Source organism: Hyla sarda, chromosome 2, assembly GCF_029499605.1.
Source record: "Hyla sarda isolate aHylSar1 chromosome 2, aHylSar1.hap1, whole genome shotgun sequence".
In the NCBI taxonomy this organism is placed as follows: domain Eukaryota; kingdom Metazoa; phylum Chordata; class Amphibia; order Anura; family Hylidae; genus Hyla; species Hyla sarda.
In genome coordinates this window covers 243,294,293-243,321,250 of record NC_079190.1, presented here as the reverse complement: position 1 = coordinate 243,321,250, position 26,958 = coordinate 243,294,293, and the positions used below count along the sequence as shown (strand labels likewise).

The 26,958-nt window shown below is 42.7% G+C and overlaps 1 protein-coding gene across 1 annotated transcript in view; it reads left to right on the top strand.

The window, feature by feature from the left end:
* Positions 1-26,958, top strand: part of SSC4D (scavenger receptor cysteine rich family member with 4 domains) — a 104,345-nt gene that overhangs the window by 62,549 nt on the left and 14,838 nt on the right. The window contains exons 4-6 of the mRNA XM_056556788.1: positions 4,543-4,848; positions 19,705-19,776; positions 22,430-22,744. Of these exons, the coding sequence (XP_056412763.1) occupies positions 4,543-4,848; positions 19,705-19,776; positions 22,430-22,744 (693 nt within the window). The remainder of the gene's footprint in view (positions 1-4,542; positions 4,849-19,704; positions 19,777-22,429; positions 22,745-26,958) is intronic.

The window sequence follows — 26,958 nt, the reverse complement described above, 5'->3', positions numbered from 1 at the left end:
ATTTATTTATAAAAACACTCCCCTGCAGCCCTCGTTAACTCTTTTATTGACATTTAAAAAAAAATGCTGTTCATCATCGCAATCCACCAAATCTGACATAGTCCTCCTCATTCACGTATCTAAATTTCAAAGAAAAAAAAAAAAGTTTAGTACATTTTTTGGTTTCCACACACCAGCAAAAACAAAAGAAAAAAAAACTGACAAAACGCAGGAAAAAGCTGGGACAGTTTTTCTGGTCTTTTTTATGATGGACAAAAAACCACAATGGAAATAGAGCAAAATCCCTACGTCCACTTTTCCTGTTAGGTAGAGATGGAGTGCACGGTAGAGAAGGAGTGTACGGTAGAGCGAGGGGGGGGCGTTTCTATATTTGCACAAGATTTATCAAAGGAGTGCACAGCCTTAGTAAATTCTGAGCAAGAGTGTACAATAGACAAGAAGTGTAAAGGGGTAGAACTGTGTCTTTAATAGACACATTAATGAATCCCCCCCCAATGATCGTAAGTGCAGTATAAATGCGAGACCAAATGTGCGGTATAACTGCTGTGCGCGTGAGAGCAGTATAAATCTAAAATAGACTAGAATGCATCATGTTCTAAAAATCCTCTTGAGCAAAAGTCACAAAAAAGTCGCACATATTTAGACTGTGACTTTCTGTGCGACAAATTAAGACAGGAAAAACCAGTCAAAATCCTTTGATAAAAATCCCCCAATATGTCTACTTTATGTTGGCATCATAAAGTTGACATGTTTTAACTTTTGGAAGACATCAGAGGGCTTTAGGGTACGTTCCCACACGGTGTATTTGCTGCGTATTTGCTGCTGCGTATTTTATTTTCCCTGTTGAAGTCAAAGGGTAGGAAAATACGCAGCACCAAATACGCAGCAAATACGCAGCAAAATACGCCACGTGGGAATGCACCCTTAAAGTTCAGCAGCAATTTTCAAATTTTTCACAAAATTTTCCAAATCCAAATATTTCAGCCTTGTTGTGGGTGCACAACAAGGCTCAGAAGGGAAGGAGCGACGATGGGATTTTGGAGAGTGAGTTTTTCTGAAACAGTTTTTGGGGGGCATGTCACATTTAAGAAGCCCCTATGGTGCCAGAACAGCAAACAAAAAAAGAAACACATGGCATACTATTTTGGAAACTACACCCCCTCAATGAACGTAACAAGGGGTACAGTGAGCCTTAACACCCCACAGATGATTGACGACTCTTCGTTAAAGTTGGATCTGTAAATGTTTTTTTTTATTTTTTCACTAAAATGCTAGTTTTCCCCCAAATGTAAAATTTTAACAAGGGGTAATAGGAGAAAATGCCCGACAAATTAGTTTACCCCATCTATTCTGAGTCACATTTGGCTTTTGGGAAGCAAATTTTGCTGAAATGGTTTTTGAGGGGCATGTCGCATTTAGGAAGCCCCTATGGTGCCAGAACAGCAAAAAAAAAAAAAACACATGGCATGGCACTATGGGAACGACACCACTCAAGGAACGTAGCAAGGGGTACAGTGAGCCTTAACACCCCACAGGTGTTTGACGACTTTTCGTTAACTTTGGATGTGCACATTTTTTTTTTCACTAAAAGGCAGTTTCCCCCCAAATTTTACATTTTTACAAGGGGTTATAGGAGAAAATGCCCCCCAAAATTTGTAACCCCATCTCTTCTGAGTATGGAAATACCCCATGTGTGGACATCAAGGGCACTGCGGGCGCACTACAATGCTCAGAAGAGAAGGAGTCACATTTGCTAATTTTGCTGAAATGGGGGGGGGGGGGATGTCGCATTTAGGAAGCCCCTATGGTGCCAGAACAGCGAAAAAATTATATGGCATACTATTTTGGAAACTATGCCCCTCAAGGCACGTAACAAGGGGTACAGTGAACCTTAAAGGGGTTATCCACCATAAGGTGATTTTAGTACATACCTGGCAGGCAGTGATGGACATCCTTAGGAAGGATCTGCGCTTGTCTGGGGGCTAAATGGCTATGTCATGACATTACCATAACACTGTGGCTAGCTTTTTGTGAAATTGTATTTCCTGTTTGACTTTTCTTTTTTTGACTACAAATCCCACAATTCCATTTCCTCCCTACCACACATCAGCCACCCCACCCATTGAAGCAGACAGGCTCCCTGTCATCAGCTAACTAGTGAGTCAGGTCTCGGCCCATAGAAAGCTGGGAAAAATCCGAGACAACAGTCATTTTGTATGCTGTTAAAAATGAATATTTGGGTGAAAATCACAGAAGAATTGTGAGAAAACCATCACACACAGGTACAGACACTACAGTGGGGATCAAAAGTCTGGGCCCCCCAGATAAAAATTTATATTAATGTGCATAAAGAAGCCAAGGAAAGATGGAAAAAAAAATTCCAAAAGGCATTAAATTACAGATTAGCCATTCTTATAATATGTCAACAAAAGTTAGATTTTATTTCCATCATTTACACTTTCAAAATAAGCGAAAACAAAAAAAAAGGCGTCTGCAAAAGTTTGGGCACCCTGCAGAATTTATAGCATGCACTGCCCCCTTTGCAAAGCTGAGACCTACCAGTGTAATGGATTGTTCTCAATCATTATCTGGGAAGACCAGGTGATGTCAATCTCAAAGGTTTTAAATGCCCAGACTCATCTGACCTTGCCCCAACAATCAGCACCACGGATTCTTCTAAGCAGTTGTCTAGAAGCTCACAAAGCTGGAGAAGGCTATAAAAAGATAGCAAAACGTTTTCAGATGTCAATATCCTCTGTTCGTAATGTAATTAAGAAATGGCAGTCATCAGGAACAGTGGAAGTTAAAGCAAGATCTGGAAGACTAAGAAAATATCAGACAGAACAGCTTGCAGGATTGTGAGAAAAACAATTCAAAACCCACATTTGACTGCGCAATCCCTCCAGAAAGATCTTGCAGACACTGGAGTTGTGGTACACTATTCCACTATAAAGAGATACTTGTACAAATATGGTCTTCATGGAAGAGTCATCAGAAGAAAACCTCTTCTATGTGCTCACCACAAAAATCAGCATTTGAACTTTGCAAATGAACTTATAGACAAGCCTGATGCATTTTGGAAACAAGTTCTGTGGACCAACGAGGTTAAAATTGAACTTTTTGGCCAGAATGAGCAAAGGTACGTTTGGAGAAGAAGGGGAACAGAATTTAATGAAAAGAACCTCTGTCCAATTGTTAAGCATGGGGGTGGATCAATCATGCTTTGGGGGTTGTATTGCAGCCAGTGGCACAGGGAACACCTCACGAGTAGAAGGAAAAATGGATTCAATAAAATGTCAGCAAATTTTGGATGCTAACTTGATGCCATCTGTGAAAAAGCTGAAGTTAAAGAGAGAATGGCTTCTACAAATGGATAATGATCCTAAACACACCTCGAAATCCACGGGGGATTACATCAAGAGGCGTAAACTGAAGGTTTTGCCATGGCCTTCACAATCTCCTGACCTCAACATAATTGAAAATCTATGGATAGACCTTAAAAGAGCAGTGCGTGACAGACAGCCCAGAAATCTCAAAGAACTGGAAGACTTTTGTAAGGAAGAATGGGCAAAGATACCTCAAACAAGAATTGAAAGACTCTTGGCTGGCTACAAAAAGCGTTTACAAGCTGTGATACTTGCCAAAGGGGACAGTACAAGATAATAACTCTGCAGGGTGCCCAAACTTTTGCAGATGCCATTTTTTTTTTGTTTTATGTTATTTTGAAAGTGTAAATGATGGAAATAAAATCTAACTTTTGTTGACATATTATAAGAATGTCTAATCTGTAATTTGATGCCTTTTGAGTGCCCAAACTTTTGATCCCCACTGTCTATAAGTCTCCAGACATAACACCTGAACACCAGATAACCTCCTAAATAAATACCTCTAAACTATTACAGTTCCCAGATCAGATCCCCTAAACAAATGCAAACCAGAGAAGAATAATCTAAACAGACACCCCACAGATCCCAGACACCCTAAACAAATACAGACCCCAGACATTTACACGCAGGATCTCAAATTCCCCTCTTGGAGCCTTGATTCAAATACTCTTTATCATTAGTGAAGAATTCAGCCAGTCATAAAAGCCGAAGAAGGAAACAAAGTACTTAATGGGATTTTCTGTTTATGATTCTATAATATTTTCTCCCACTTGATCTGGAACAAAAAAAATATGCAATTAATCAATAAAATGTACTTTTATTTGTTTGAGGTATGTTTTATGAAACCAGAATGTTAGCTATTGTTTCGTGTCATATGATTTGTGTAATATGCTATAAAGTAAGAAATCAGTGAACTGCAAAATACTACAAAAATATTCCATATATTTTTGCCAGGGGTTTTAGCAATCCATTTCAATGTTACCAATATAATTTATGTTATTTGATGACAATTTTGTTCATTTTACTAAATAGTGAGCCATACCTATCTTGGTAGAATATGTTTTTCAATGTTTGGATATGAGACAAATAGCTGGAAACATATTTAACTTTCATCATACTAACTGTTGTTATACATATGTTCTGTTCTTGCTTGCAGATATTCGACTTGCGAATGGGGAGAGCCACTGTCAAGGGCGAGTTGAGGTTCTGTACAATGGGACGTGGGGAACAGTATGCGATGATGACTGGGACATTGTAGATGCCAATGTAGTTTGTCGACAGTTGGGCTGTGGTCATGCCATTGCTGTACCTCACCGACTCTCATTTGGCCAAGGCACAGGGCCTATTTTTTTAGACAACGTGGACTGCAAAGGGACAGAATCAGCACTGAGTCAGTGCAGAAGCCTTGGCTGGGGGATTCATAACTGCTACCACTATGAGGATGTTGCTGTCACCTGTAATGGTAAAAAGGTTTGGTTCCGGTTTGTCATGACAAAATGTTTTTATGGCTGAATGCTTTTCTTTTATGTAGACAATGTCTTAAACACCAGTGTTGTACCAATAGGGGTCACAACGGTAACATATGCGACCGGACCCCCTCGCCACATGCTGGTTCTGCTGCTGAAAGAAGACTTGTCATAGCGCTGCAGCGGCATCTGTATATAGATGCGCTGCAGAGGTCAGACATATATCCATATGTCTGGCCCCCACAGGGCTTCTATAATCAAATGCCGCTGCAGCGCTAATATGAATGAAAAGTATTCTACAGCAGCGCATCTGGCCGGTGCCATGTGCTGCTGAAAGAGTACTTGTCATTCATAGTGCTCCAGCGGCATCTATATAGATGCGATGCAGGGGCCAGACATATCCATATGTCTGACCCCACAGCGCTTCTATAATCAAATGCTACCGCAGCGCTAATATGAATGATAGGTATTCTTTCAGCAGCACATCGCACTGACCCGATGCCTGCTGTAGAATACTCCATTCATAACACTGCCGGGGGCTATATGATAGCGCTGCGGGGGGAACATATATATGCGCTGCATGGTGAACATATATAAATGCTCTACGGGGGGAACATATATAAATGTGCTGCGGGGAGAACATATATATGCACTGCGGGGGGAACATATATAAATGCGCTGCGGGGGGAACATATCTAATTGCGCTGCAGGGGGGGGGCAAGATATATAGAAGGGCTTTGGTGGCCAGATGTATTACCACAGCAATTCTATATATCTTTCCCCACCGCAGCGTTTCTATTTGAAAACCCCGCTGGGAGCCCTGAATGGCTCCTCAGTACCGGCCATTTGGGGCTCCCAGCGGGGACTTTAAAAAGTGAAGTAAATACATCATACATTGCAGGGGAGTGGAGCATGCCACCCGCTCCCCTGTTTAATAACTTTTAATCGCATCGGGTCTCAGAAGTGAGACCCGGTGCGATCAATCCCTCAGCCCCTGTACTACAACCCCCATCATGGAACAGAGTCTGTTCCATGATGGCAGTAGTAGTAGTCCCTCAGCACTACAGGAGTCTGCTGATGTCACCTCTTCTGAGCATGCTCAGAAGTAATAACGGATATAATAAACCAGGTGCAAACGGATGACATAAAGGCTCATCCGTTTGCCTTAGACTTCAATGTTAAAAATAACAGCTATTAATTTCCCCGTTTCTTGTGACGGAAGAAAAATTAGTGCATGTTCCGTTTTTTCTTTCGTCACCATTAACGTCCGTTATTCATGACTGGTCATAACGGATAATCAAAAAATCACATAGACTTGAATAGGATTTTGTAATGGACGGTTAACATCTGTTTTTAAAGCTTTTATAAATGACGTTTATAACGGATCTTTTAACGGATGAATTTTATAGTGTGAAAGCAGCTTAAGCTGACATAGGTGGACATATGTTTTCCAAAACAAAAACAAAAAAGGTAAAAAAGTGCACTAAAACAACTATGTAGTAAGGAAAAAAATGAGACATTTAAATAAAGATACTAAGATCAACTTTATCATTTAATCTAATCTGCCTTTCGCACACATGCGCAGAATCCATCTCACTTGTTTGAAGCAATGCCTTCTGCCCATCTCATCCTTAACCCTTTTGATGTTGCAAAATTTCAGCACCTTAGAATTGCCTCCAAGCTCTTCCAATACATTCTATATTACTTATGGAGAACCTTTTTTAGTTTTCAGGAAATAAATGTGTTCTTAGTATCACGTGTGCATGGGGTATATATTGCTACCTATATAAAGTCCCCAGCATGCACACACGATTTCATGCACTACAAAGTTTGTGCAGCAACATATGAAATCTCTAACCCAAGCTGAGACCCCCCCCCCCCTAGGAAAAAAAATATATAATTCTGAAGCTGTGGGCACCAATAACAGCTCCCACATGTAAGATTTCTTAGAGAGGAAGAGCTACACAACCAATCCTGGTTTTGTGCTCCTGACCTAAATCTGCTACAGGTAAGTACATCTCCCAAGTTTTTTACCTTTTCTTTTTTATAAAGCTTAAAGCATTATTTATTTTGCTACCTCTGCTAAGATTGGACATCCTTTAATTAGATACCAGTGTTTTACAATAGCATTTTTTTTATGACATTAGTTAGATGGCTGAATTTAAAGGCAAATCAGAAACATTGGGAACCATTCAATTTTTTTATTTTTTTTTTTTACGTTTTTTCTCCTTTGTGAAAGAATCCCTCTATCTTTCTTTGGAGCTCTTCTAAAAGCTTTATCCAAGATTTGTATTGGGTACCCTCTAAGGAGCAGTCTATCAAGCAACTCTTTGGACTGTTTTTCAAAGGCTTCATCAGTACTGTTAATCTGCCTTAGCCATAGAAACTGTCCATACGGCACAGCAGTGTTAGCATGTTGAGGATGAAAGCTGTTGAAATGCAAGAGTGCATTTCCAGCAGTAGGTTTCCAGTACCCGGCAGTCTGCAGACTACCATCCTCATTTCTGACAAGAACATCTAGGAATTCAAGTTCCACATGAAGTTCACATTTTGATATGAACAGCAAGTTTGTGTCATTAGTGGTGTTTAGTAGACAGACAAAATCTGTAAATTCCTCACCTGTGTCTGACATAACATTAATGAAAATGCCATCCACAACCCAATTTAAGGTATGAGTTTTCTGCAGAAAAAAATATTCTTTTTTTCAGACGCTAAAACGAACAGATTAGCAAGAGTACAGGCCACTGGAGTACCCATGACCACTCCACTTTTCTGTCTATTCCATATGTAATGTCCCAGTAGAGGTACATGGTCCTATACTACCTGTAGGTCCTGTCAGGTTGAGTCCCTCAGTGACATGGGGGCTCCCCTTGTTCTCTTGTTGGTTTGATAAATGTGTGTATGTTCCTTTAATGCATAGACAGGGTCCCTATGTATAGATAGTCTCAAGGACCTGTGGACCTGTGAGTAAGCCTGTCACATGTTATGTTATGCAGTTACATGATTTGTTGTAACCTGTACTCCCAGAGAGCACCAGCTTAACCTATGACCCACAGCTTGACCAATGGGCTTTAGTCCAGCCCCCACTCTATAAAGGTGTGGCCATTTGCAATTCTCTCAGATTCCATCTCTCTTGGATCTTACCATCTAATCTAAGAACAAGTCTTTGCTGAGGCAGCAAGCGCCCAGAGGCCTTAGAGTGAAGTGATCAGCATCTGGAGTACCCCAAAAGCTACAAGTCTCTCCAGTACGTCTGCAAGTTTATGTCTGCTGTCACTACATCTAGTCAAGTCCTGCACATAGTCAAGTCAAGTCCTGCACATAGTCAAGTCTTTATTACAAGTCAAGTCTAATTACAAGTCAAGTTAATTGGTCCAGTAAGCTGCGAGGTCCTCTGGGTGCTGGCCACCTCTCTGGCAATTCTCGCCTTAGCTGTGAAGATAATTACATCTGTCTTCTACTCAGTAAAGCCTCCATTTACCCATAACTGGTTGTGGACTCTTTATTCACTACTAGCCCGTGGGATAGTGGAGAATCTGGGCGTGTTGTGTTCTGGAACCCGAAAACCGCACTGGCATCACGAACACATAGGGGTTAATACCATCCAACCCCAGGGGTTAATAACATCTGATCCCACCACTCTCACCGCAACACCCGTGGTCCCGCCATACACCGGTGGTTACCACTTTTCTATTTTGGCATCACAGAACAGGATACAGGTGTGCGCATTAACCACTTAACCACCAAGTTGCCGCAAGTCCTTCCCCCAATTCTGAACGGTGTCGAATACCAAACCGCATAGAGTCGTGGGAAAGTGTGCTCCTGCAAAGTGTACGGGACTGTGTTGCAGAAGTTTGTTTTTACTGTGGCGTGGATAAAAGTAGTGTGGAAGGTGAAGGAAAGACTGTTAATTACAATTTCTAAGTGTGTGAAGTCCGTACCTGAAAGGGTTAAATCAAGCCACGCGTGTTTCCCACGCGCAGGAGCGGTTGCAGCTCCGCCCCGTCAGTCTCCAGCGATGACGCCTCTTTGGTGTGCAAGGAGGAACTACAGATCCGCCTCCTGTTGCCAGGGGACCGGAAGTCAGTGCTGCACTAAAGATGTCCTTCCGGCCGGTAGGCATTTTACCGGATCCCGTTGCAGAAGGGACAAAAGCAGGAAGATCCCTGGACGCAGCCGTGCAACGAATGTTGGTGGCTGCGTTCGGTTCCGTAAGTCCTGGTACAGCCCCCGCTTCAGCGCAGACTCTGCAAATTCCGACAGCTGAAAGAAGTAAGTCGCTGATACCGGGGGGGGGGGGGGGGGGCCTTATATTCACACTTTAGTGGCCAGCAGCATCCTTGATGATTTGCAGCAGCATAAGGGGAAAGTGCTATATCGGGGGTCCCAACCAATACTGACCAGGCCGCTGGAGCATATTACAGCATATTACAAATCATCTTAAAGAGACAGCGCATCCAAATAGTCTTAAAGAAACAGCACACTTTTTCCCCGATATCGCTAACAGTTGTCCCTCGGGGTCGAGAAGGCCTGTCACCTGATCCCGCTACCGGAGGATGATGACTGGCCAGCAACCCTGGAAGGGGAAAGTCCCAAGTCATCTGAGAGTGTGCCCAGGCCTACTCCTAGGAGCAAGGAGGTTTGACCTAGTCAGGGGGCACCAATGGAAGTTCCTCGGCCAACTCCAGATGTAGCGGAGGTTTGGCCGGCCCACCAGGCACCAACTGCTCATCCCCCAGCAGCCAAGAGGGTCTTGCCAGCCCTGCCTACAGTCCACGTTCACAGTCTTGATGTTCCAGTGTCTGCACCGATATTCATGGGGAACCCTGTCCTCCCTACCTATAACGGAGACCCCTTCACCCTGAGAAATTTCAAGGAAAAGATGCAGAATTTGTTTGCCTTTTACTCTCTCCCTCCTAATCAACAGGTGCAGCTGCTTACGGGACAACTACAAGGACCAGCTCTTGAGGAGGTCCGCACCTGCCCTGCCTCCAAGAAGTCACATTCTCCGTCAGAGGTACACTTCCGACTGTATGAAAGACGGCAGAAGCCAGGTGAGAGCTTATGCAGTAGCCTTACAAAATGCCCTAGAGACTGTCCAAAAGCTAGATAATATCACTCCTGAGCAGGGCAACAAGGTGATTATGGACAAATTTATTGATGTGGCTCTTAATAAGTGGGACAAAACCCAACTGAGAATGTTAGCAATCCAAAATCCCAAAATACCATTCCCCGCTTTCAAGAGACTGGCTATACAAGTGATTGAGTCCAGGACTGAGATAGAGGAAGTTTGCACACCCCTTACACCTGTCCAAGAGCCACTAGGGGTGGTAGCCAGACCTATACCACCACCGTCACCTGTCTCCGCCCCTGTGGCATCTACCTTGCCAGTCACCGTAGTCCAAGCAACCCTGTCAGTCACTGCAGATTCAGACCTACAGTGTATTAAACAAGACATTGCACAATTGACTAAGGTTATCCAGGAGCTCGGCACCCAGCCTGCTCCACTCTCCCTTGAGCAATCCTTGCCTAGAGACACTCCCTCTACTTCTGCCCCATATAATCCCAATTACTGTGCTCCTTCACCCGCTAGGTATTCTGGGAGTAATAGACCCTTCTGTACTCACTGTAACAAGTCTGGACACTGGACAATGCACTGCTGGGCTTTAAATGGAATTCCCCCTGGGGTCAAGGACTGGTCCCCAGGAAAACCGCCAGTAGTCATAACTTGCGAATGCCTTAAGTCAGGACTATCACATTATGTCGCCTCTTACCCCTATGTAAAGGTTATTGTGGAAGGTGTACAGTTGGAGGCATTGATAGATACAGGGTCACAAGTGTCTACTATACCTAAAAATGTATTCTATAAGTATTGGGATGCTCGCGTATTGTGTGAACCTGATGATGTTGACCTGAGAGTAGTTGCGGGTAACAGGTAACCAATACCCAGACATGGATAATGGGAGCCAATCATTCAGTTGGGAGAGCATGTACTTAGAGGGCAGGGAGTGATTGTAACTGATGTGTCGGATAAAGGGTCTGCCGAGTTCATACTGGGCATGAATATCATGAAACACTGCTTCACTGACATAGTATATTCTTTGCATGCCTCTCTCCCCTACATATCCCCCTCAGGACAGCGGGCTGCGCAGCACCACTTAAAGGTTCTTCAAGTGAAGCAGAAGTTTGCCAATCAACGAGGAGGAGTTTGCAAAGTCCGGATTCAAGATATCAGGTCAGTGACCTTACAGCCTAACAGCCTAACACAGATACAATCCTATGGTGCCATGCACGTCCTGGAGTGGGAAACCAAGACTATCAAGCCTTAATAGAACCTATACAGTCGGAGGATAGTCCATTAGTTTGAGCTGCGAGAAGCTTAGTCACAGTTGTCAACGGGAGAGCCCCAGTTCGTCTAGTCAATCTGTCCAGTGTGGCTACAGTCTTGCCCAAGTATACGCCAGTTGTATCTTCTAGAGTCAAGTGATGTTTTAACCGGGCGCAAAGTGGCTTGGCAAAAAGCAGCTCAAGTAGCCTCAGGTTCTGCAGAATGTCCCCCTGGACCCTGGTTGGTGCAACTTCAAGGGGGAGATGAGACCACCCCAAAAGATCAATTCAACGGGGTTATCAATGTCGCAAAAAGGTACCAAGAAACCTTCAGTAAACATCCTACAGACTTTGGATGTACGTCCATGATTCAGCATCGGATTTTAACCGGTGACAAGCCACCTATCAAGGAGAGGCACCGTCCACTCGCACCAGGCATGTACCAAACTGTTAAGAAGATGTTTGTCTAAATGAAAGACGCAGATATCATTCAAGAAAGTCAGAGCCCCATTGAAGAAAGTCAGAGTCAAGAAGAAGGATGGGACCATCCATTTTTGTGTTGACTACAGGAAGCTGAATGATATTACTCATAAGGACACTTCTCCTCTTCTAAGAATTGAGGAATCTCTCACCGCCCTTGGCCGCCCACTTCTCCACCTTGGACTTAACCAGTAGGTATTGGCAAGTGCCTATGGCTGTGGAAGACCGAGAGAAGACAGCCTTAGTGACCCCTATGAGATTGTCCGAGTTCAAGAGCATGCCATTCGGGCTATGCAATGCCCCTGCTACCTTCCAACTGCTAATGGAGCGATGCCTGGGCCATCTAAACTTCCAGAGTGTCCTGCTGTACCTCACCTGGGTCAGCTGTCAGATGTCTTCCAAGTATTAATTAAACATGGACTAAAGGTCAAGCCGTCCAAGTGCCATCTGCTTAAACCTCAGGTACACTACCTAGGTCATATTGCCAGTGCTGAGGGAGTCTAGGCCAAATCCTGACAAGGTAGAAATCGTCAAGAACTGGCCTACCCTGTGCACGGAGAAAGATGTCCGGAGCTTCCTGGGATTTGACAGCTATTACCACTGCTTCACTCCTCACTATGCCCAGATCGCAGAACCCCTCACAGCTCTCTTGCAGGGCTCGGCGAAGGAGAACTACAGTGGGAAGCTACCTGTGGATTGGACCAAGCCCTGAAGTACCTGTTGACAGAACCCCCATCCTGTTGTATCCAGACTACACTCAGCCATTTCGGCTATACACGGATGCCAGCTTAGAAGGGTTAGGAGCGGTCCTATCTCAAGTTCAAGGAGGACAAGAGCGAGTGATAGCCTATGCCAGTCGCAATCTGCAAGGAGCCGAGAAGAATGATGCCAATTACCGCTCCTTCAAGTTGGAACTCCTAGCCCTCGTATGGGCTGTGACTAAGAAGTTTAAGGATTATTTGGCTGCCACACCGTTCACTGTCTGTACGGATAATAACACCCTGGCCCACCTGAACACTGCCAAGATGGGTGCCATTGAACAGCGATGGGCCTCGAGGCTAGCCAATTATAATTTCACCATAAAGTACAGAAGTGGCAAGTCAGATGTTAACGCCAAAGTACTGTCTCGGATGACCCCCAGCAGAGAACCACCTGTTGACGAGTGGGAAGACGTGCAGATGCCCCCATTCTACCAGAGATTTGTGAGGCAGAATGTTGCAACCACCCTCGAGAAGGGCGAATCTAGGTCCAAGAAGGTCCAGGAAGACTTCTATACCTGGAGGACTCTGCAGGAAGAAAGTCGAGTCATGGGGGATCTGTTGGACTACCTTCTAATGAAAAAGGTGCCAACCTGTCTATGCCGGACTCAGAGCGACTACGAATTGAAGCGTTTGTGGTGCCAGAGGAAACAGCTGTTAGTGCACAAAGGACTACTGTGCTGAAACTCTTTGGATCCAGTGTTGGGTGAAAGACTTCATCAGATCCTGGTTCCCCCGAAGGGACGCGGCAATGGTCCTTAATGCCTACCATGATCAGTCAGGGCACTCTGGGGTCCACAAGACCGAAGCTACTGTCAGACGACGGTTCTACTGGATTGGGATATGAAGTGACATCGAAAAATGGTGAAGTGAGTGTGCAGTCTGCAACGTCACCAAGGACAGTCGCAAGGATGCCAGAGCACCCCTCCATTCCATCCAGAGTGAAAGGCCTAACCAGTTGGTAGCCCTAGACCATGTCAAGTTATCTCCTACCCGGTCTGGGTATTCATATGCTCTCACCATGGTGGATCATTACTCCAAGTGGGTTGTAGTTGTACCAGTCAAAGATCTTACAGCCAAAACCACTGCCCAGATGTTTTACTCCCATTGGGTACAAATCCTCAGATGTCCAGAGTCTGTCCTTACCAACTGAGGAGTGGCCTTTGAGGCCCAACTCTTCCAAGAGTTATTTCAGTTTCATGCCTGCAAGAAGCTCAGGACAATCGTTTATCACCCTCAAGGGAATGAGCTTTGTGAAAGAATCAACCAGGTCTGTGTCCAGACATGAAGAATGGCCCCAGTTGTTACCAGAACTGTTGGAGACCTATAATAATACCGTCCACTGTTCCACTCCATTCTATTTGATGATGGGTCGACATGGCAGTGTTCAGGTGGGCAAGGGGGTCTTTAGGTCAGTTACCTAAATACAGGACATTTGGACTCCAAGCTCCTTTCAATAATTCTCCTCAATCTTCCATGGAGTGGATCTCAGATCACCAGAAAAGGATCCAGGAAGCGAAGGAAATTGTCAACAGAAAGATGGGCGAGGCTCAACAGAGGCAGCAGCAAGATTACAACCGTCATGCCTCTGCCAAACATCTCCCGATAGGTGACAAGGTTTGGTTGAAGAAATTCCCGAGAACCCACAAACTGGACTCCATCTGGGAAACAGAGCCCTATACGGTGATTGCGGTACCCTATCCCAACATGGATGTGTATGCAGTTCAGAAGACAGGGTACGAGCCTCAAGTTGTTCACTGTAACCAAGTCAAGTTGTATCACAAAGAAGATTTGCCAGTACCAACGCAGCCTCCTTCACTCCCAGTCAAAACTGTGAGGGAATATTTGCCCGGAGGAGAAATTCAACCTTCCATGGATGATCCCCTGTTCCCTCTGGACCAAGCTGCAGTCTTTGGGTTCATACCAGCCTGTGTGTCTTAGCAATTAACACGAGTTCTGTCACCGTTGGCGCAGGAGAATACTCCAATCTCCAGATCACCTACCTCACCCATGTCAGAACCTCCAGTTTCAAGTGTCAGTCCAGTATCATCATTTATTCCAGCTGTCGAAAGGGAAGAACCTGTCACCTGCCCAGCTGAGTCAAGAGCTCCTGAAGGGATTGCTGTTCCTGAGTCTCAAGAAATGGTGCTGCGTAGGTCCCAACGGTCCACGCAAGGACAGATACCAGCAAGATACAAAGATTAAAGTACACAAATGAATGTACACATAGTATAGAATACACAAGTCAAGTATATCTCAGTCACATAAAGTAGTACTGTATCGCTCACATTTCACAGACAACTCAAAGTAACATATCAAGTGTATGTAATGTAATATGTCATCATGTTCGTGCACAGGAAACTTTCCTGGCCAGTAAGTATTCCTGAAATTAACCTAAAGCACGTAAACAGTAAAAGGTAACATGAATGTCAAAGTGTTACCTGTATCAAATGTCTAGCATAAAAATGTCTAGAGTAAACCAAAAATAGTGTTCTGGGGAGATGTGTTTTATGCCAAAGCATTAGGCAGAGAGCCTCCGGCAACCCAATCCGCAACTATAAGTCTAAAGTCATAAGTCTAGTTGTGTATACAATGTCTAGTAAATAATGTCTAGTATATAGTCTAGTCGTGTACAGTATATCACATGCATAGTATATCACATGCATAGTCAAAAATGTCATGTTCTGTCTAGTAAACAGTTATGCAAGTCAGTAAATGCATAGTCAAAAGTGTCAGTTGTGTATAGTTAACTATAATATGCATAGTCCAGCTATAATATGCATAGTCCAATCATAAAATACATAGTCCAGTTATAAAGTGCATAGTAAAGGTCCTGTAAAGTAAAGTGACAGTATATATGTACCAGTTATATATAACCATCAATCTTGGTCATAATCCTGTTCAACACAAGACAAGAGTGTGTATGGATTATTATACAAAGACTCTAATGTTATTTGTTATTTCACCAGCCTGAAATGGATATTTGTGCATAAAATGCCTCAGGACTGCATTTGGCCCCATGGCCACTTTGTTCCTCAAGTCTGACAGAACCTTACGTCGAGGACGACTTATGTTAAGCTAGGGGTTTTTTAATGTCCCATAGACAGGATCCCTATGTATAGATAGTCTCAAGGACCTGTGGAGGTCCCAAGGACCTGTGAGTAAGCCTGTCACATATTATGTTATGTAGTTACATGATTTGTTGTAACCTGTACTCCCAGAGAGCACCAGCTTAACCTATGACCCCCAGCTTGACCAATGGGATTTAGTCCAGCCCCCACTATATAAAGGGGGGGGGGGCATTTCTCTCAGATTCCATCTCTCTTGGATCTTACCATCTAATCTGAGAACAAGTCTTTGCTGAGGCAGTAAGCAACAGAGGCCTTAGAGTGAAGTGATCAGCATCTGGATTACCCCAAAAGCTACAAGTCTCTCCCGTAAGTCTGCAAGTTTATGTCTGCTGTCACTACATCTAGTCAAGTCCTGCACATAGTCAATTGAAGTCCTGCACATAGTCAAGTCTAATTACAAGTCAAGTCTAATTACATGTCAAGTTAATTACAAGTATTGGTCCAGCAAGCTGCGAGGTCCTCTTCTACTCAGTAAAGCCTCCGTATAACCATAACTGGTTGTGGACTCTTTATTCACTACTAGCCCGTGAGAATCCGGGCGTGTGGTGTTTCGGAACCTGAAAACCAAACTAGCGTCACGAACACATAGGGGTTAATAACATCTGATCCCACTACTCTCACCGCAACACCCGTGGTCCTGCCATAAAATAGTGGTTACTTCACATACCTCATCAAATTGAAAGGCATTGTTGGTCAGGACAAAGGCGAAGACATCACAGATAAAGTATACGCAATTCTGACTTTTTTGGAGACATCAAAAAAAGCTTAGTGGCTGTTATACTAAAAAAGGGATTGCAAACATGAAGCAAACCTCTGCTTGGGATTAGTTTGAAAGCATTTATATTTAAACGTGTTCTGTAATTGGCTCAGAACTTCCCTGATTAAATACTCTTCTGTCATAAGAAGCCCTCCCCCTCATCTGATTTCATTATTACAACTTATTTAAGGTATCAAGGCTCAAGGCATCAATTGGGTACCTCAAGGCTTTGACCTCCTACAACACCTTGTGCGAAAAGAGGTCACTACCCGGTGTAATGGAGGGACAGAGGGTGGACTTCACCCCTCCTGTGAAGACTTGTTCCTTGGGGGGGAGCTGAACTTGGAGTGCCTTTATCTACATCAAACAACTCTGTTAATGAAGAAAAGCATTCTAATTCTGCTTTGTAAACCTCATCAAGGGGGTTGAATCCAAGGGGAACTATCAAAACATGCGATTTGCCTTCTTTTGTGCTTGGGCACAATTTTTTATAGAATACTTTCCTTAGATTTAGCTTGAAAATAGACATAACTATGTAAAGTTCAAATTTCACTTCATTAAATTTGAGTTAGACATTTTATATGCTGAAGTGGAAACTGAGTAGTGTATGGCATCGCATGTGCATGCAGGAGATTTTATACAGGTAACACTATATGCCCCATGCTCATGCGATACCGAGAACACACTAACAAAGGTTCCCCATGAGTAAAACAGCGTGTACTGGGAGAGCGTAGAGGCAGCTTCACGCCTGCAGCCACTAGAGGTCTTAGAGCATCCCTTACTTCTGGACACACAAGTGTAGGATAAATGACAATAAAGAGATATCCAGACCTCTAGTTGATGACGGCAAAAAGTTGCCTCCAGCCTATACAATGAGCACCGCTTTTAACTGTAAGCACATGTGAGCAGGGCTCAAACAAGTAATCCATCATATAAATGTATGGGTGTCCTCAGGACACCTATACAGTTAAAAAGGATTCAATAGGGCAGTTAAATCCATGAAACCACACCCTTTGTGTACACCCCTGGGGGGGGGGGGGTGGCACAGATCATCCAGGGACAATCCAGGCACTCCTCTGTGTTCTCTCCTGTCTCATAGGACTCCTCTGTGCTCTATCTTGTCTGATGGTACTCCTCTGTGCTCTCTCCTGACCTATCAGACACCGAGGAGTGCTAGCCCACCCTCACTTACTGGACTTTGTCCATGCCTGTGCTTCAGCTTGGACAAAGCCATGATTTTGTAAGCCATGATTTCTATAAAAAGGAAATAAAAGTTTCTAATGAAGTATATTAGAAAGGTTAATGTTTTGCCAAGATGTACAACATATACATTTTTTTTGAATATGACAGTGCCCATATAATTATTAATATTTAAACTATAATTAACCATTTAAGGTCTTTTGTTTGTTTTTGTCATCCTCACTATCCAAGAGCCATCACTTATTTATTATTCCGTTACTTTATCTGAATATGGACCTTTCTTTTGTGGGAAGAATTGTATTTTAATGGCACTTTTCAATGTGCAATATAATGTGTTGAGAAACTTAAATAAAATATTTGTGGTGTGATAACAAAACACTAATACAATTCTGGCATTTTTGGATTTTGTTTTGTTTTGTTTTTAAAGGAGTAGTATAGTGAAAACTATCTTCATCCTGTTGTGCCGGGGCTGCAAAAAAAAACCCAAAACATTAACTTACCTTCCTCCGTTCTCCCCCTGCCCCTTAATCGGTCTTCGGTCCTCTGGTCTCGGTCTTCTACCTGCTTCCGTGTGCACTGACCGTCACACTGCAGTCAGCATATTGCCAGCCACAGCAATGTCCCACCTCGGCCGCTAAGCGCAGTGTCATGTAAGGAGCCAGTTAATGTTTTTTGTTGTTTTTTTATTGCAGCCCAGGCACAACAGGATGAAGATCATTTTCACTATACTACTCCTTTAAGGAGTTTACTATGCACCATAAACAGGAAAAGGGGTGTTTTCAACTTTTAGTTTTTTTTTTTTAAAGCTTTAACAAGCTTTTGCTACTTAAACAATGTACACTGTGACTGTGTTGCGTTGTATTTTGCTTTTGCCATTATTATAAGACACCCTTAATTTTGTCAGGTGCATAATCGCATCATAGGGAGGGACCATTCTGGTGACAGTGCGTGCCACCTCCCTCTGTTTAACCCTTCAGATACCATGGTTGACATTGAGTATGGCATCATGAGGGATTAAATGGCCAGGATCTTGTATGGAGTGGGCTCAGCTTCAAAGCCTGCATCTTATTGTCCTCATACATTTCTGCCATGAATGTAAAATAGATGTTGGCAAGGGGTCCAAGAGGTTCTTCGGGACTTAAATATTAATGATCATAAATGTCTGATCAGAACCCCAACCAATTAAAACAAAAGCCAGTAGAGTCCCAAAGGACCTATAACTTTGCATATGAATTAAACTAGATGTCTAAAGTATAATATACTATCTAATACTTAAAGGGGTTATACAGATACAAAATAAAAATGTTTATTTTGCTGTGGATGGCATAAAAATAAAATTAAAATAACATACACACACTCACTTTCCTTGGTGCCCCGAAGCTCCCGCTGTGACGTCAACTGTTTCCCAGCAGTTAAGACTACTTTGTACTACTGAAACTGAGTGCTCACAGCAGTGACTCAGGGCTCACCTCATCGAGTGAGATGCTACGTGCTGAGGTAGGTGAGTGTGTGTTTTTTTTTCATGCCATCAGGAGCTAATTTCTTTTTAAAGGACATCTTCAGCAAAAGACAACATCCCCTATCCACAGGATAAGGGATAAGTGTCTGATCGCGGGGGGTCCAACTGCTGGGACCCCCGCAATCTCCCAAACAGTGCCCCCCCCCCATTGCCGCTCTATATGAGCGGCTAATGCGCTCTCTGAGGTCGATGGTATGCCACCTCCACGCCCCCGCCCCATACAGTTCTATGGGAGAGTGGGGAGGCACGAACGCTGCCTCCCCACCTCTCCCTTTGAGATACATGGAGGTAGCGTGTCAGCCGCGATATCACGCTGCGGCCAGCACATCTCCTGCACTGAAGAGCCGCGGCAGTGCTTTGGCCCCGTGCCGGAGATACCGGGGGTCACAGCGGTCGGACCCCCCGCGATCAGACACTTATCCCCTATTCTGTGAATAGGGGATAAGTTGTCTTTAGCTGCAGATTTCCTTTAAAAGGAATTTTTTTGCCATGGATAATTGCCTTTAAACCTGTCTTACTTGCATTAGTATGATACATTGTAAAATGTTACTAAGGCATTACCAAGTTTAGAACATACCGTAGTTATATTTTATTATTATCCTTCTCAACTTTTCTTATTTGTTAGGAAAACGCATTTTAATACATAGTTTCTAATTATATAAAATTTGCTTTTATTTTAGAGATTGTGTCAACACCTAGTAACAAGGGTCAGCTCACAAAACCTTCCTCTACACTCTTACAAAATGTTCTACGTAAGTAACCATCTTTTGTTTTGTGTATTTGACTTTCTATTGAAGTTTCCAATAACAATGTTTGATCTTGAACAATGATCACAATAAAATCACTCAAATAGTAGAAGAAGAAAAAAGGGAACTTTCCACAGTGCTGGTCCTCTGTTATAAACAGAAATTAAAGGGGTATTCCAGGATTTTTTTTTATTTGACTATGCTACAGGGGCTGTAAAGTTAGTGTAGTTCATACTATAGTGTCTGTACCTGTATGTGACGGTTTTATCACAATTCTTATGTGATTTTCATCTCAATATTTATTTTTAACAGCAAACAAAATGACTAGTGTCTCAGATTTTTCCCAGGTTGCAATGCGGCCGAGACCTGACTTACTAGTCAGCTGATGACAGGGAGCATGTCTGCCTCAATGGGTGGAGTCATTGCTTGGTGGGAGAGAGATCAAACTGCAACTAATGCAACAGCTGTAGGCACCCTGATTGAAAACCACAGGTCTTTTGAATGGATGCAGCTCATTTATGTTTCATGGTTGGAGTTGCTGATGTGTGGGAGGGAGAAAAATGGAATTATGGGATTTGTAGGCAAAAGAAGAAAACTTAAACAGGAAATACCAGTTCACAAAAAGCTAGCCACAGTATTTTGGTAATCTAACAACATAGCCATTTAGCCCCAAGACAAGCGCAGATCCTTTCTAAGCATGTCCATTACTGTCTGCCAGGTATGTACTAAAATCACCTTATGGTGGATAAACCCTTTTAAACATCTGGTATTGTTCTTGAAGATTAGTTTATTTAGCACAAACAACGCATTTCCAGTCCGTAACGGACTCTTCGTCAGGCTAGTGCACCTGCACTTTATGCTAAATAAACTCATTGTTAAGAACAATACCAGATGTTTCAACTCCTGTTTTTACCAGAGGACGAGCGCTGTAGAAAGTTCCCTTTTTTTCTTCTACTATTTGAGTGTACTTTACGGGGAGAACCAAGCCTCCACCGGATGAACTACAGCAGTAGGTCCCATTGTGATTATAGAGGTCTTGATAGGTGTTGTGTTCTGAGCGCAACACATCTAGGTAAGTGCAATTTCAGGCACTTATGTTGCATCTATATCTGAATGTATTGCACTAGGGGTGCGTTTTCTCTCTTTTTGTCTTTATCTGTGGTAATGATCACAATAAGGTCATGTTTGATAGGCTATGTACTATGTGACTCTTGAAAGGAACAAATCACAATGGTTTATTCCTTTCTGGAAATTGAAATATAAAAGTACAACATTTTTCTATTTCTGCATGTGTCACACAGAGATTGCCATTGGAAAAAAAATAAAAAGAATACTAACACCCAAGGTCGGCATTAGGGGGGCAACCTGGGAAATTGCCCAGGGTGCCCATCCCCAAGGGGGTCCCCAGATCAGCTACAGGACCATAGGCACCTTAATGCATTTTTCTGCCACATAAAACACTATATAGGGGGAAGGGGGGCATAGGGAGCAGTATATCTGAAAGAAGGGCAATAGGGAGCAGTGTATGGGGGCATAAGAAGAAGTATATAAGATTGAGGAGACCATAGGAAGCAGTATATTTGGAGGTGGGACATAGGGAGCAGTACATGTGCTATAAGGAATAGCAGTAGTAAACCTTGAATGTAGTATTTAGGGCATTAGGCAGCGCTGTATATACAGTTTCATGACTGGGCGACTGGGGAGCAACAGGATAAAGTATTAGCATCAGGATGGCAATGTAAAGAATGGGGTTGTGTTGCTGTAAAGGAAGATGATGGCTGCAGTAGCGAAGGGCCACAAATGTGTTGGTATAATCTACAGTATGCAATAGAAGTTGTCATTTGGTCTGGATTGGATGAAAAAGAAAAGGGAAGATAATATCTTCAGTCACCTTACCTGTACGTTGCTGGGTGTAAATACCATGTATTATGTGACTGCTTCTGATCAGGTCAAACTGTTCTAACACGGCCTTTAAACTTAGAAAATATTCTCTATAAAACTTAGATTTGTCCCCTTACATACATTTGTGTTATGGTCTTAGATGCATTTATCATTATTGAGATCTCAGGCTGTATTCATATCAGTTGAATCAGTAACTGAGTATATTCTGTATCACATAATGAATCCCATAGGAGGAAACCAGAAAAACTGTCCCCAATGGAAAGCTTTGGGAAAGGTTATCCTGATGATGGTTTCCAATCAGTTTTTGGCCGACTATAATACAATAGTGCGGAATACAGATGCAAAGAAATGTCAGGTGTAGGAAGCCTTTGGCTGTCCACGCATGCTGGGAGTTGTAGTTTTGCAACAGCTGGAGGCACCCTGGTTGGGAAATACTGACTTAGCATTTAAAGGGAAACTGTCACCTCCGTACGAGGTAGGGCGGTGCAGGCATCATCAGTTAGGGCATAATGCGATCTAAGAGAAGGTCCTTTTCCTTACTTTGCCCACGGTTTGTGAATTTATATTCATGCTGCCTTGTAATGCTGATGAACAGTCTGAGGGGCCGGCTGGCTCACATTGACACACCTCTGCCCCGCCCTAACCTGCTCCCAATATGGAGCCCTATACGTCAATCATGCGAAAAATCATGTACATTTTTTTTTATTATTATTTATATTCTTTATGCTAACCATATTTTACTTGAATGTCATTTCAGGAGATGGCAGTATAAGGTTGGTCAATGGAGCTGACTCCTGCCAAGGGAGAGTAGAAATCTTCTACAAGGGTAACTGGGGTACAATATGTGATGATGACTGGGGAATGAAGGATGCAATTGTTGTATGCAGACAAATTAACTGTGGTGAAGCCTTGGACTATAAAAGTAATGCCTACTTTGGTTATGGAACTGGCCTAATACTACTGGACAATGTGAATTGCGATGGGTCAGAGTCATACCTATCTGCTTGCTACAGTCTTGGCTGGGGAATTCACAACTGTGGCCACCATGAAGATGCTGGAATCATCTGTGCTGGTAAATGACTCTTGCAGTCTAAGAAGAAATGTCTGCTATATAAACTAGGCCCATCAAATTCCCTGGATAGAATACCCTCAAAACTTGAAAGCATTAGAACTAGTAAGCGCTTAGCTGAAAGATCACTTTCACTCACTTAAATGCAAACCATCATTTAAAAAAAAACTTTTGACATGTTGTAGAGACATGACAAAAGTTTTGATCAGTTGAGGTCTGGGTGTTCAGACTGCAACTGAAAGCTAGAAGTAGCTGAGGGAATGAATGGAAACCATACTAAAGGATAGGATTGTAGAATGTCTAAAATCACAGGAATTGCAAGATGAGAAAAAACATGGGTTTGCTTCAGGGAGATCATGGCAACCTAATCTTATAGATTTTTTTTAATTGGGTGACTAACCTTTTTGATAAAGAAGGTGCAGTAGACATTGCTTATCTAGATTTTAGTAAGGTTTCTGACACTGTCCTATATAGAAGACTTAAAGGAAATGTCCGGTGCGGATTATTCTTATTCCATCCTGCAAAAAAAGAGAAAACAAACTTTCACTTACCTTCCTACGTTCCCCCGGAGCTCCGCAACAGCTGATCGGTCTGCTGGGCTGTCTACTTACTACTTCCCTTAGCCTGGGATGTCACACGGCGCTTCAGCCTATCACCGGCCGAGGCGGGACATTGCTGCGGCCGCTGATAGGCTAAAGGAAGTAGGAAGCAGACAGCCCCGCCGACCGATCAGCTGTTGCGGAGCTCCGGGGGAACGTTGGAAGGTAAGTGAAAGTTTGTTTTCTCTTTTTTTGCAGCCCGGGCAGGATGGAATAAGAATAATCCGCACCGGACATCTCCTTTAATAAACTGCAGTCATTGAGCTTGGACTCCCATATTGTTGAATGGATTAGGCGGTGGCTGAGGGACAGACAACAGAGGGTTGTAGTTGATGGAATATATTCAGAGCAAGGTCTTATTACCAGTGAGGTACCTCAGGGATCTGTACTGGGATCCGCCAAATGACAAATGATTTAGGTAAACTAGAAAATGGTCAGAACTCTGGCAACTGAAATTTAATGTGGATAAGTGCAAGATAATGCACCTTGGGCTTAAAAACCCAAGGGCAGAATATACAATTACATAGTTACATAGTTACTTATATGGTCAAAAAAAAAGACATACGTCCATCAAGTTCAACCAAGGAATTGAAGGAAGGGGTGTGGTGGGATGAAGGGGAAGGCATGTGATTATATTTCTGAATAGGCATTAATGTTATTTTATTTTAGGAATGTATCTAACCCTGCTTAAAAGCTTTCAACTGTTTCTGCTGTGACCAGTTCCTGAGGTAGACTGATTCATAAATTCACAGTTCTAATGGTAAAGAAGGTGTGTCGCCCCTTGAGACCAAACCTTTTCTTCTCCAAACAGAGGGAGTGCCCCCTTGTCCTTTGAGGGGGTTTAACCTGGAACAGTTTTTCCCCATGTTTTTTGTATGGGCCATTTATATACTTATATACGTTGATCATATCCCCCTTAAATGTCTCTTCTCAAGACTAAACAAATGCAATTCTTTTAATCTTTCCTCTTAGCTAAGATGTCCCATGCCCCAAATTAGTTTAGTCTCGTGTTTCTGCACCTTCTCCAGCTCCACAAAGTCCCTTATATGAACTGGTGACCAAAACTGAACAGCATATTCCATGTGAGGCCATACCAATGGTTAATAAATGGGTAGTATTATGTCCCTGTCCCTCAAGTCCCTGCCTCTTTTGATACAGGACAATATCCCGCTGGCCTTAGAAGCAGCTGCCTGACGATGCATGCTATTTTGTAGTCTATGATCTACAAGTATATTCAGTAGAAAGAGAGAAGTGCTTATGCCGCTGTACAGAACACTGGTGAGATCTCACTTGGAGTATTGTGCGCAGTACTGGAGGCCGTATTTCCAGAAGGATATAGATATTTTGGAGAGAGTTCAGAGAAGAGCTACTAAACTAGTACATGGACTCAGGATAAAACTTACCAGGAAAGGTTAAAGGACCTTAAAGGGGTACTCCGGTGAAAACCTTTTTTCTTTTAAATCAACTGGTGGCAGAAAGTTAAAGATATTTGTAAATTACTTCTATTAAAAAATCGTAATCCTTCCTGTACTTATTAGCTGCTGAATACTACAGAGGAAATTCTTTTCTTTTTGGAATGCTCTCTGATGACATCACGAGCACAGTTCTCTCTGCTGACGTTATTATAATAATAATAATAATAATAATGCTCTATTTATTGTTGTCCTTAGCGGGATTTGAACCCAAGTCCCCAGCACTGCAAGGCAGCAGTGCTAACCACTGAGCCACCATGTTGCCCTTAGCATACATCCGCTATGCATCTGCTATGCATGGTTGCTAAAATGGACAGAGATGTCAGCAGAGAGCACTGTGCTCGTGATGTCATCAGTGTTCCAAAAAGAAAGGAATTTCCTCTGTAGCATTCAGCAGCTAATAAGTACTGGAAGGATTAAGATTTTTTAATAGAAGTAATTTACAAATATGTTTAACTTTCTGCCACCAGTTGATTTAAAAGAAAAAAGGTTTTCACCGGAGTACCCCTTTAACATGTATAGCTTGGAAGAAAGACGAGACAGAGGGGATATGATAGAAACCCATTAGGGACAATTTTTTATTTTTGCACTTTCATTTTTTCCTCCTAGCCTTCTATTAGCCATAACACTTTCAATTTTCCACCTATAAACCCAAATGAGGGCTTGATTTTTTTTCCCTTTCATTTGAACAAACTGAGCAAAATAACAATGCAAATAGGTAATAAATCTTATGTGAGAGAAAAAACATTGTAAATATAGAAATAATAATAATAACTCCTCACTATGATCTCATACAACATACTTTAAGTATACTATTTATGGTAGTGTGTATTAGGTATCAACAAAGCCTACTTTAATTTGATTAAAGTAAACATGCATACACAATAAAGATATCAATGTAGGCAGGTGATTTAGATCTGTAACCAAATGGAGCAAGGGGGGGGGGGGGGGGGTTGGAGTATGTTCTATTGATGACCACCCTTTGTTTTGTATTACCAAGCAAGTTGATAACCCGATTGCCCATATTTTCTTCTAGTCCTACTGTAGCAAATAGTGTTGCTCACGAATATTCGCAATTCGATTTTTAATCGCGAATATCGCATATTCGCGAATATTGCGAATATAGCACTATATATTCGTAATTACGAATATTCGTTTTTTGTTTTTGTTTTTTGCGTATGTGAAAAAAATATTGAGCCCTCCCTTCTTTAATGGTATAGGGAACTATGATTAGTGCATTAACTCTGTGATTTTTTGTGCATTGAAACAAATAGGCTCATTGAGGTCTATGGGGATCTTGTGGCATGTAAGATAAGCAGGACTGTCTTGGCAGCACAGTGGATGGGAGACCACCACAGGTTTGAGTCCCAGGGTGGGACACAGTGTTGTGGTTAAACTTTACTTTCCTGGAAAAGCTGCTGAATTGCCCATAGCAACCAGATTGCTTCCTTCATTTTTCAGAGGCCTTTTCAAAAATGAAAGAAGCAATCTGATTGGTTGCTATGGGCAACTGCACAACTCTTCTTCTACACTAGTTTTGATGAATCTCCCCCATGGAGGGAGATTTATCAAAACCTGTCCAGAGGAAAAGTTTGTTAGTTGCCCATAGCAACCAATCAGATCACTTCTTTCATTTTTCAGAGGCTTTTTCAAAAATGAAAGAAGCAATCTGCTTGGTTGCTATGGGCAACTCAGCAGCTTTTCCAGGAAAGTAAAGTTAACCACAACACTGTAACACCCCAGGACTTGAACTTGTGGTGGTCTCCCATCCACTGTGCTGCCAAGACAGTCCTGCTTATCTTACTTTTTTACATGCCATGCGATCCCCATAGACCACAATGGGCCTATTGGTTTCAATGAGCAAAAAATCACAGAGTTAATGCACTAGTCATTGTTCCCTATACCATTAGAGAAGGGAGGGCTCACTATTCGCGAATATGAGCATATGCGGAAAACCAGTGTAGAGGAAGAGTTGTGCAGTTGCCCATAGCAACCAATCAGATTGCTTCCTTCATTTTTTAAAAGGCCTCTGAAAAATTAAAGAAGAGATCTGATTGGTTGCTATGGGCAACTCAGAAACTTTTCCTCTGGACAGGTTTTGATAAATCTCTCTCTATGGGGGAGAGTCATCAAAACCAGTGTAGAG